Source organism: Mus musculus, chromosome 7 (genome assembly GCF_000001635.26).
Source record: "Mus musculus strain C57BL/6J chromosome 7, GRCm38.p6 C57BL/6J".
Taxonomy (NCBI): domain Eukaryota; kingdom Metazoa; phylum Chordata; class Mammalia; order Rodentia; family Muridae; genus Mus; species Mus musculus.
In genome coordinates this window covers 28111697-28123940 of record NC_000073.6, presented here as the reverse complement: position 1 = coordinate 28123940, position 12244 = coordinate 28111697, and the positions used below count along the sequence as shown (strand labels likewise).

The window sequence follows — 12244 nt, the reverse complement described above, 5'->3', positions numbered from 1 at the left end:
CCAGAGGGCCAATGCCAAGTCACTGGGATGCAAAGGTTCCTGGATTACCACTAGCTAATTCTCTATTAAGCAGAAAGTACTGTAAAAAGGACAAGTGTTCTGGGCTCATCTTTCTATTACAGACTCAACAGTGAGGCTCCTGTTCAGCTTGTACCACGGTGTTCTCTCTCCCTTGGGTCTTCTATGAAAAAAATAACCATTTGCTACGCCCTCCAGCCCCACAGGGGAACCTGCAGTGCCCTAAGCTACAGTTACAGGGGTACCATATAAAACTTGGTTTTTCTTTGTGTGTTTTCTCTTCCTTCTACTTTTTCTTGCTAATTGTTGGTAGTGAGTTCTTCAGTTAGGTGTCCTTTGTCCTTTGAGAGCTTTGTTATCATGGGAAACTCTTGAGGGAATTTAACGTACTAGATATGTTAGCTCGTGTCTTAGACTCCGAAGTGGAAGGAGATTCTGTCCAAGACTCTCAGTAGACAAGACCCTCACACTCTGACGTCATGAGGACAGCTAACTGTAGTTTCTTTTATTCTGCAATAAATGTGATTTGAGTTCAAGGTTCCTTTTTTCACATTCAAGTTCATAAAAATATGGAATGCCTCACAAATTTGTGTGTCATCCTTACGTAGAGGGCACACTAATCTTCTCTGTGTTGCTCAAGTTTAGTATATGTGCTGCAGAAACCAGCACCGGCTTCCTTTGAATAAGCTGGTACACATTGTGGTGTTGTTCTGTTTCATTAAGGAAGGGAACAAATGTAGAAAGGAGCCAAAAAGTAGAGGATAGATATAGAAAAGGCCGTCGGATGTGTTTTTGGTAAGAAAGGATAAAAATAAAATATTTTTGAACTCGGCATGTTGCAGAAGGTCCAGGTAAGAGGGCAATGGAACTTCAGGAATCTCTGTCTCTGTCTCTCCTCTCTGTCTCTGTCTCTCCTCTCTGTCTCTCTGTCTCTCTTCTCTGTCTTTGTCTCTGTCTCTCTGTCTCTGTCTCTCTGTTTCTGTCTCTTTCTCACACACACCACACTACACACACACACACACACACACACACACACACACACACACACACACACACAAACGATTTAAATTTCCTGCTCGATAGTGGTGGCCCATGCTTTTGATTCTAGCACTTGGGAGGCAGAGGTAGACAGATCTCTGTGAGTTCTAGGCCAGCCTAGTTTACAGAGTGAGTTCCATGATAACCAGAACCACCCAGAGAAACCCTATCTCAAAAATCAAGAACATTTTTACAAAAGGGTTTAAATTTCTTACAGTCAAAACTCAGCACACTTATAAAAACTAAAGCCTGGTTCTTTATTTAGAACAAGGAGGTTTTCTTAAGATATTGATCTGTTCTTGGTAACATTTATAAGAACTGGCTTAAAGAACAAATATACAAATATTTCATGTTTATCAAGATAATTACTTGTGTTTTCTGTTGTTTATCAGGCTTTTTAACTGTGTAGGAACTCAAGTCTTTAATAAAATCAGGACAGACTTAAAGCCATGTTTATTTTGAATGTTACAGGAGAGTTGGATGAAGGCCCACCATGACCTCCTCAGGAGAACTGCAAGTTTCCTTTGGGGGTTCATCTAAAGCTTGGAGGTCAAAGCCAAAGAGGATACAGGGACTAAGAGGACACCCACATGTCCCTTGCTATGCAAGGTCATCCAGGACCTAGGAGATGACATGAATTCTCTAAAGTGGCCCTAAAACTCTGAGAAGTCACCTCTTCCGTTGATCAGAGAGGCCCTGGAGTCACCAGAGTTTAGATGGCAACTGCGTATATCCTGTAAAGAGAGCCGGTGAAGGAAGACATGTCCATGGTCACACTTGTGCCGTATGCTGGGAACTGTGTGGAGTGTGATAGACCCTGATCCCAGCCTGCTGGAAATTGCTCATCTCTAGACAGAATTAGCTCCTGAGAGCCTCAGTTCCAGACCTGCCACTTTCTGCCCACCAGCTTCTAACTCTGCACCTTGCTCTCTGTAGTACTAAAACTCGAAGCATCCTCCAGTTCCAGCTTCCATTAAGCTGTCCATAAACGTGTGCCGCTGCACCTCCTCATGCGCACGCTGCCCTCAGCACCCATCCAACCCCACTCTCATCATCACACACCTTTACTCACATCTCAGACTGTAAGCTGACTCCAGCTCTCCAACTCCTCTGTTCTTGCATCCTAGAAGCTGAGTGTGGAGGGGTAAAACACAGGACCACTCTGGCTCATTCATAATGAAACTCTCTGGAAGAAACTTTTGTACTTGTCCCATCTCTTATTTCTTGGACTAATTCCCAAGTTTTTCCTTACACCAGTTGACCAAAAGCTGCAAAAGTCCTTCATGGTACTAAAGCCAGTGGTGCATCCATTTTCTGTCATCTTAATGGCCAGCGGCAGTGTTTGACAGCCGCCTGCTTTGCATATGTGATTTCCACTTGGCCTCCAGTGGTCTCTATCAACTTCATTCACTTTTGCCTTCTTGATTGGATTCAGGAATTAAGGGAATTAAGTCCTCACTCTAACTCTATGAGAAAACATTAGCCCTCCTCCGGTTTAAAGGTGATGAAACCAAGTCAGAGAGAGACTGGGCGACTCACCAGGCTTATAAACGGTGAGGCCAGAGTCTTCTTGTCTTTCTCTCTCCACCTTTATACCTCTTCTCCCATCCATCCATCCATCCATCCATCCATCCATCCATGCCTCTAACCATCCATCCATCCATCCATCCATCCATCCACGCCTCTAACCATCCATCCCTTCACCATCCATCCATCCATCCATCCATCCATCCCTTCACCATCCATCCATCCATCCCTTCACCATCCATCCATCCATCCATCCCTTCACCATCCATCCATCCATCCATCCACTCATCTATCCATCCATCCATCCATCCATCCATCCATCCATCCATCCATCTGTGGCTCTCAGTCTCCCATGTCTCTCCCACTCTGGCCATCTGACCCTTCATCTACTCATGTACCCACACATGCACCTTTTGTCTTCTAATAAGGACTTGTCAACCATCCATGTCCCCCACAGCGGGGAGAAAGTTGGGGAGACAGCAGGAGACACACACTCTGTGTCTAGGTATTTATTTACTCAATGCTTTCAGGTTTGGCCTCAGTGGCTCAGCAAAGGGGGAGGGACAGGGAAGGGACACACAGGGCATCTTCCAATCACTGTAACTTCTGGGAGGGAGCAGGTCTTGATGCCTTCAGTGCCAGTGGTGACTGATCAGTTGGAACTGCAAGAGACAGACACTTAGCACTTGATCCTGCACAGTAAGCATCCACCCACACTACCTCTTTCTCTAATTCCCAAAGTCTGGCCTCCATTCTCCATCCTCACCATGGGGAGAAGTCCTGTGCTCTCCACTTCTCTATCGGTGTCTTCCCCTGAGAACCATATGCGTCGTTGGTTTGGTCCCCATCAAAGTTTCCACAGGCCCCACACAGCATGGCTGCAAGGTCATCACCAACCATCACATCCAGAAGCCCATCTTTTCCAAGCCACACCGTGACCCCAGCCTTCTGGTGGACAAGCATGGAGCCGTCGGGCATCCTCCTCACAGACACAGATGTTAACACAGTAGCTGGGAGATCCACGCGGAGACCATTCACCTGGTGGAGGGGGAGGGGAAATGAAGAAGTGAGACTTGAGTGACAGAAGAGCTGAGGGATCACCAAGGCTGGAGTCCTCGTGCACAGCGAAGGTTCAAGCAAAGGGGCAAGTGCTGGGAGAGACGAGGGTTACATGGAGGGATAGACAGGGAGAGAGCTGGGGTGTGTCTACACACAGCTCACAGTGCATGCGTCTACTGCTCTAATATAAGATTAATTAATTTATTTATGTGTATGCATATGCCCTGATACAAGTATGGAGGCCATTTGGCAACCTGTGGGAATTGGTTCTTTCCTTCCACCCTGTGGGTTCCACGCATCAAATTTGGGTCCCATCAGGCTTGGTGGCTTGTTTCCTCACCAAATCATTCTACTGGCCCAATAGTAACTTATTAATCTTTGAAGAATATCTTTCTGTATACATGGTAAGGATAGGAAGAAGAGGGGGAAGAGGAGGAGGAAGAAGAGGAGGAGGAGGAAGAGGAAGAAGAAGAGGAGGAGGAAGAGGAAGAAGAAGAGGAGGAGGAAGAGGAAGAAGAGGAGGAGGAAGAGGAAGAAGAGGAGGAGAAAGAACAGGAAGAGGAAGAGTAGGAAGAAGAGAAAGAAGAGGAAGAGGAAGAAGAGGACAAGGAGGCAGAAGAAGATGAAGAGGAGAAAGAAGATGAAGAAGAGGAAGAGGAGAAAGAAGATGAAGAAGAGGAAGAAGAGGAAGAGGAATTAGAGGAAGAAGAGGACAAGGAGGCAGAAGAAGATGAAGAGGAGAAAGAAGATGAAGAAGAGGAAGAGGAGAAAGAAGATGAAGAAGAGGAAGAAGAGGAAGAGGAATTAGAGGAAGAAGAGGACAAGGAGGCAGAAGAAGATGAAGAGGAGAAAGAAGATGAAGAAGAGGAAGAGGAGAAAGAAGATGAAGAAGAGGAAGAAGAGGAAGAAGAGAAAGAGAAGGAGGAGGAGGAGAGATTGCCCAAACCATCTCTCTACAACTTTCCAAGGCTGGTACAACACTTTTTTTTTTTTTTAAACCAGACAGTTAAATTAAGAATTTCAGGCTTAAACTATTAAGTTATAGTTTTCACAATGACTCTCCAGATTGTCTATAAGTAACTGGATCTCTAATAAAGGCAACTTTATCAGCTATTTTTTTTGGCTTATGTCTGAATGAAGATAGTGATCCTAGCAATATAATAATCACGCAGGAAATTTTCAGTGTCTTATCAAAGGCTGCAGACTCAGCAGTCTGTTCTCCCTTGTGGATTAAGCTTCCTGATGGTCGATTCCTCCGGTGAAATTTCTTGGAAGGACATGTTTCCACTCTTTTTTCAAATGTGTTTGCACTTTGAGTTTCTCTGTCACACAATTTGGAATCTAGATACACAGATGTGAAAGGCATATACAGATCTGAGAAAACGGATGGGCGGGTGGGAGGAATGAAGGGAGGGAGGGAGAAAGGGCCAAAGAATGAGTGGGTAAGGCGCCAGGAGCAAGGAGGGGAGGAGAAAGGACGGATACAGAAGAGGATGGAAACAGAAAAGGGCACACGGAAACTCAGTGGACAGAACGTCTCACTGGCTGCACGCTTTGAAGTGAGAATTGAGTCTTATCAGGGAGCCAGCACAGGGCCTTGCACACAGAGAGAAGGGCTGAGTTTTTTTTTTTTTTCACAAAAGTCAAGATTTCATGGTACCTCCAGGCTACCAGGCTGTGCTCTGGGTACTGGCAGGAAGTGGTCTGGACTAGGAAGAATCCCTGATGACCTGTGCCTACCCTCTCAGGCCGACAACAGTGCTGAACGCTTGCTGGTTCCTCCTGAGAGCTTTCTCCATGCTAGTCAGACAGTGCTGAGGTAACCAGCAACAATGGATACTTGAACTGATGCTTATGTGAACTCCCCTGAAAATATTTCCCAGGCTTTGCCGTGACTATTGCCAGAGGATTTGAGGACTCTGTGTGATTCTGGGAGTAGGGGTCTCTTTGGAGGAGTGTCTGTGTCCCTAGGATTGCACTGGGTGTGGCTCCTTCCCTCTTGCTGCTTTTGCTTGAGTCCCTTTTCTGCAATCTTTCTTAGCTATCAGCACAATGGTAGCACAACTCTCTGCTGAATCCTCTGCGGGAATCACGGCACCTCCCTGTGACCCCAGCCTGGCCAATCATAGCATTCTATGCTGAAGACCACAGTGATTAATTCCAGGAGTGGGCGTATGTTCCAAACCTGCCTAGTGAAATGCACTGTAGGGACCTTTGTTGGGTCACTTTGTGCTGAGGTAGCAAAGCTGGCAGACTATAAGCCCAGGGCAGACGCTGGCTACACTTTGCCCCTGTCAGAGGAAACTCTGAGAATGGAGTTATCGACTGGTAAATAGATTCTGACAGTAGAGCTGGAGTGTCTGGGTCCAGACACTTCTGGGGGGCATCTCTGGGTTTCCCAGATATGGAGCCAGTCCATTCATTTCCCCTCAGCCCTCAGGTTTGTATTTGGTTTCCTGTCACTGCTAACCACTGGAGTCTGGATCAAAATCAATAGCAAAGCTAGCCTGTGACTCGAATCACAGGTCAAGAACTCAGGTCAAGGTGAGGGACCCAGGCTGACATGGAGAGACAGGTACAAATCCAGAGAAAAGTGTAGAGACCTGGATGGAGAAAACAGACTTCAAGGTCACTGGGGAGACAGGATGCAGGACATCATGACAGAGAGAAGGAAAGCCAGGGAAGATGGCCCTGCCCTCTGTGCCCAGGCTTACCCATGCACCCTTGCTTGGGATCACAGTCACCAGGCCATCCTGGAAGAAGATGTGGACCTTGCTCACGATCTTGTCATTGTTGTGGCAAGGCTGGACATCAGCAAGCACTCGGTACCAGGGCACATTCTTTTGGAGTCCCGGGCATCGAGAAGAAAGCTCATAGACACCAGGGGAGCTGATGGCATTGTGAGCTCCATCAAAGGTAGTTAGGTTGGCTCCAACAGAGATGGAGCAGAGGCCACGGGCAGCCTGGCACTCTCGGACTCCAGCCTGGATCTCACAGACATGGCCAGATGGGCAGCCAGCTTCATGGCATGTCAGACCGTTGTTTGGGGAGCAGAAACAGCGCTCGCTGCAGTCTGAGGACATCAGGGAAGAGTTCACCTGTGCACAGAAAGGAATGGATGTTATGCATTCACACAGAGGGAAACTCTAGAGTTCCCAGTAAGAAATGGCTTGTGTGTCCTCTACCCAGGAGTCTCAGTGACCCTCAGCCTGTGATCTGCAAATGAAACACAGCAGAGGCCAGGCTGAGTGGAGACAGCCCACCCTGTCACCACTCTGTCTCTGCCTCAGACTGTGCCCAGTTACAGAGAGCACAGCCAGAGTTAGCAACTGGAGAATCAAAGACCATGCGGAGACAACGCTCCTGATTCAGGCTACCTGTTATGGTTTGATTAGGGCTTGTCTTCTTGAACCTATGCAAGAGTTTATTCCTAAGGCATTATGTACAAAGAGGCTGGGAGCTTTGTGTTTAGAAGGGAGGAATTTGGGAGGTGATTAGACCAGTAAAGTCACCAAGAAAGAACCCTTGTGATTGATCCATGGTGGCCTTCCCCTTTGGTCTGGCAGCTCTTTACGCACAGGAAAGGACACTGGCAGAGGAATACACATGCTCCTCCCAAGGTGCCACGCAGCCAAGGAGGCTTCATGAAAGCCTTCGCTATGACTGCTCTTTAGATTTCTAGCATCCAAAACTGTGAGCTTCATAAACCTAGTTTCTCCTCAAAGCAGCTTGCATTAGGTGGTTTCTTACACCAACGAAGCAGATACATTAGTCTAGAGACCAAACAATTTTAATTCTCCCTATCAGGTAAGTATGACACACAAGGCAAAGTGAGGACATGGTGGAACCCTTGGCCCGTTCTGGAAACAGGGTTATAAATCAAATAGACTCAGCCTAGAGCAACACATTAGGAATGATTTGCAACACTGCAAGAGCTAACTTCATACGCAATTTTGTGTATCCCACACAGTGTGTCCCCACAGTGTACTGGTGGCCACAGCACAGAGGACCGTGTCCTGGGAATGCATTTCTTTGTGTAACAGCTCCCTAAACTTTAACACAACTGATGTCGTGTTAGAGACACCGTTCTGACTTTCAGACCCAGCACAGAGGCCCCCCCGATCCTTGCCAAAATGGAAACAAAGACCTAACCCATCAAAGACCTAGTGCACAGCTCCAGGAAGGCCCCTAAATGCACTGACCTTGCCTTTGGCTTTAGCAGCTCTGCTTCTTGCTACTGAAGTATGACAACCAGAATGTGATTTTACAACATAAAGGATGCCGGGTGGTGGTGGCGCACGCCTTTAATCCCAGCACTAGGGAGGCAGAGGCAGGCGAATTTCTGAGTTCGAGGCCAGCCTGATCTACAAAGTGAGTTCCAGGACAGCCAGGGCTATACAGAGAAACCCTGTCTCGAAAAACCGAGAAAAAAAAAGGTTTAGAACATAAAGGACAAAGTGCTGTAAGACTTGGGGCTACCAGTCTTGGCCAAGTTCCCCAGGCAGATGATGGCTGACAGTAGAGACTTTGTTTTCAGCTTTGAGAGTGTCTGTGTGGTGGTCTCTGGTGGGCTCACCTCACAACACATGGAACCTTCCCCAGTGCCCCTTCCCTAGCCAGCTGCTCCTTCTCGATGCCTAGCAAGGTTCCTCTGCTCCCGCAGCCCCTGTCTCTGGTTGTGGGCTCTGTCGACGACTGTTTTCTAACTACTTTCACTACCTGGTGAGTTCATCAGAGTTTTATGGAAACAAGGAGAGCCTGGTCCTCAGTTGGCCCCTGTCCCGGAGAGAAGTAATTGCTGTAGATGACTTTCCTGGAACAACTGGGGAAATAGGGCTGAAGTCTACAGATTAGATGATAGTGTTGAGTCAACATGACTTTCCTGCTTTTGATAATTGTCATCTGTGTCATATAAATAAATTTCCTTATTTTTAAATGTGAGATTGGGAGATGCAGGTAGATGGTCAGGGATAGAGTAGAAGGTAAGGGAAGGAGGCCGGCCTGGGATGAGGAGCAGAGCTGCCTGTGAGAGTCTCAGGAGGCTGCGGACCTAACCTACGGGATCCTGGATGGCTCCCAGCAGACAGCGAGACTCAAAGGGAGGAATGAAAGTTTGGCTGTCTTTGCAGTTGGTATGTATTCTCTGTGGTACACATTTTCTCTGCAAAATTGGAAGAACAGTAAACGTATCTATGTTGTTGTTGAACTGTTATGAATATAAAGTGAATTAACGTTTCAAACAGACTTATGCACACAAAGATCTTCCAAAAAGCATCAACAAGAATATTAACAATTAAATCCCAAATCACACTGTTGAATGATTGGTAGCTGAGCCACCCACTGCACTGTTGTGAATTCCATTCTTTTGGCTGAATGGGATGCACAGGAAGATGAGGCAGACCCTCACTGGGTACCAGCTGTCCTGAGCACCAGGATGCTGACTCAGCCATTCTGCAGGTGAAGGAGTTCAGAGAGGGCAGGGTAGTGGAGGAATGGCCACACAGCAAAACAGCAATCCCTACTTCCTGGGAGCAGGTGTGCTAAGTGGAAACATGTTTGCAGCGTGACTAAAGCTGTTGAGATGGAGAATTTATCCTGGTTATCTAGGTGGGAAATCCCATGGGCGTTATGCCATACAGAGAAGTGATGGCAGAGATTGGAGTGGTATGGCTCAGCCAAGGACTGACTGAGGCCACGAAGGGGGTGGGAGAGGCAAGGACTTGATTGTCCTCTTAAGACAATCGAGGGGCTGGAGAGATGGTTCAGCAGTTAAGAGCACTGACTGCTCTTCCAAAGGTCCTGAGTTCAATTCCTGGCAACCACATGGTGGCTTACAACCATCTGTAATGGGATCTAATGCCCTCTTCTGGTGTGTCTGAAGATAACTACAGTGTACTCATAAAACAAAACAAAACAAAACAAAACAAAACAAAACAAAACACAATCCAATGTCCCCTTCCATCACTTTGATGTCAGTGCAGTGAGTCTGGTCTTTGACTCCTGGCCTCCAGATCTGCTGGGAACTAAGCTCTCACGTTTGACCTGCTGAGCCTGGGGTGATCAGTACAGCGGCCACTGCTGGAAGCAGGTGGTGGCCCTCTGTGTCCCAGTCCTTGGACAGAAGCCCAGAGCACATCAGCTCTGAATGTCCCTCCAAGGGCCCCCACTCACCGGCATATATTGGCCGTTATGGACACAGCCGCAGTCCTGGGCAGGAATGCACACACCGTGGGAGAGCAGGAAGTGGTCATCGCACTCACACCCTTCAAAGCAGCGGGTGGTGCAGCCAGTGAGGCCAGAGAGAGCAGCACAGGAGCCCTGGCAGGAGCGGGTGCAGATGGAGTAGTGGCTGTGGGCAGGACACTGGAGAGCTGTGGGGAAGAGGCAAGGTGGGTCCTATGTAAGATGTTGGCCACCTGGATCTACTGGATCTCAGGCCTGGGATGAGGGACTGGGATGAGGGACTGCTGTAGTCTGGATGCAGTGCTCCCTCTTCTGACCTCTGCACCCCAGAAAATACCCAGTTGGTTTCCAGCTGCTGAATGTGACGTCTGAGAGGCCTCTAACCTATTCAATGAATTCATGTTTGCAGAGAGTACTGGGAGACTGTAAAGCCTTTGGTGTCTGTCCTATGTAAGTCACTAGGGTTCCCTCTTGCTCCAGGCCTTTCTCTTACTGATTCCTGGCCACTGTGAGATGAACGCCTTTGTTCTCTGTGTCCCCTCTCCTCTGATCTGCTTCAGCACAAGCCTCACTAACAGGCAAGTCAGCCCCACACAGAAACCTGTGTGATCACAAACCACATCAGAGATGCCCTCTTTTTCAGATTTCCAGGCATTACTCAGGCCCACGAGGAACTAACACAGCTAAGGAGATGGGAGCTCTGTGCTGTGATTTCCTGGCTATGTGTCTCATGTGTTTTTAACAATGGTTTCTGGGAGGTGTTTGGGGAATTGGGCTAACAAAACCTCAAGTGCTGTGAGTGGGGCTTCCTGTGAGTTCTGGTGGGAGCCCAGAACAGAAGGCCAACAAGGTTTCAGGTTGTACTTGAGGGGCTTCAAGGGTAAAACAAGGCTCTTGGAAACTGGAGTATCGTCCATTGGTGTCACAACATGCCAACAAGCTTGTCTATATTTTGCCCATGTCCAGAGTCATCTAAGACAAAGGAAGTAACCTCATCAATAGGCCAGAGGACATCAGGGCAGCACAGCATTCAGCTTGTGGCATAGTGTTCCTGGCTGGGTTTAGTCAGGTTTGTAGTCGGGATCAGGAACAAAATCAGAGCATAAATATTTGACAAACTTGTAGGTTGGTCAGAAAGAGCCTGTGTATTTAGGGCTAAAAAGGCACGATCCCTTTCTAAAGGGATCAGAGGTCCCAGAAGAAAGCCAGGTATGTTGCACTTGGACAACAGGAACCATGATTTGAAGGTGTCTTGAGAATCATCAAGACATAGCTGTCATAGTCTGAAAAGGGGAACTTGTGGGGAGCAGGTGTGGCGGCAGTCCCAAAGGCGCCAGGGACTGCAGCTAAGTCATATGACTTGCACCTGACTTCCTCATACAAGACACAAACATCTTGAGTGCTGCGCAGGTGCACCAGGATACAGGTGAATCCAATTTGGTGGAGATTTGCCCCTGCTGCCCTGATTAGCTGAAGCTGCGTGCCTGGTGAGGTGGCATGGCCTGCTGTGCGTGGATGGGAACTGAGAGTATAAAAGAGTGAGAGGCCCAGGGTTCGGGGGAGATATAAACAGGGGAGATATAAACAGGGGAGATATAAACGGGGGAGATATAAAAACAAGGGAGATATAAAAACAAGGGAGATATATAAACAAGGGAGATATAAACAAGGGAGATATAAACAAGAAGAAACAGGACTGAATAAACGTGTGCAGAAGGATCCTGTAGCAGCGTCGTTCTTCCTGGCCAGTTGGGCGAACGCGGGTAACAGTTGGTGCTGAGACCCGGGACGGGACGAGAAGACCTAGGACGAGAAGACCTGGGACGAGAAAACCTGGGAAAAGAAACATCTTCAGGCATGAGTGAAGACCCCCTGCTACAGGGAGGATTCAGAACTGCATAACGGGGAAGAAGGGGTTAATGAAGTGTTCCTGTAAAACAGACTGTTGAGAAGGATCCGGCGTGGATTCAGAACTCTTCACCTGGGGAACGGTACTGATGAAGAGAAAGAAGAAAGATGAAGACTGAATAAACTGCTGTTAGAAGGACTGGTGGTCGCGTCGTTCTTGCTGGTCGAGAGCGGGCGCGACAATTGGTGGCCCGTACGGGGAACCGACTCCCCCACCGAGTTCAGAACTTTCAGCAGTCAGTGGTTGCTGGCAGGGTAAGTTCACGGTGAGTGAAACTTGCAACCCCAGGAGTTTGGGAAGGACCTCGGATAAAATAGAGGCAAGCATAAAGTTGCCAGGAAGCAGGCACAAAGTAACGATACGTTCCCGGTTTTGGGACAAGTTAAGGTTCCCGGTTTGGGGACAAGTTAAGGAACTATGATAACCTCAGTGTAGTGATCAATAGATCCTCACTGTGTAGTTATGCTTTTTTCTCCCATTGACCCTTTGTGGGTAGGTCTGATAGTTTTG

The 12244-nt window shown here is 47.8% G+C and overlaps 1 protein-coding gene, 1 non-coding gene and 1 pseudogene across 2 annotated transcripts in view; all 3 read right to left on the bottom strand.

Annotated features, from left to right (window-relative positions):
* Gm21925 (predicted gene, 21925) overlaps positions 1-12244 on the bottom strand; it is a 54204-nt pseudogene that overhangs the window by 23575 nt on the left and 18385 nt on the right.
* On the bottom strand, positions 582-687 carry LOC115486571. The gene has a single exon (XR_003946921.1). It is a non-coding gene; the product is annotated as a U6 spliceosomal RNA (small nuclear RNA).
* The window catches only part of Fcgbp (Fc fragment of IgG binding protein), a 49629-nt gene continuing 40461 nt past the window's right edge, over positions 3077-12244 (bottom strand). Inside the window, exons 17-20 of the mRNA NM_001122603.1 lie at positions 9814-10013; positions 6357-6740; positions 3350-3621; positions 3077-3245 (exon numbers count right to left, since the gene is read on the bottom strand). Of these exons, the coding sequence (NP_001116075.1) occupies positions 3236-3245; positions 3350-3621; positions 6357-6740; positions 9814-10013 (866 nt within the window). The 3' untranslated portion in view covers positions 3077-3235. The remainder of the gene's footprint in view (positions 3246-3349; positions 3622-6356; positions 6741-9813; positions 10014-12244) is intronic.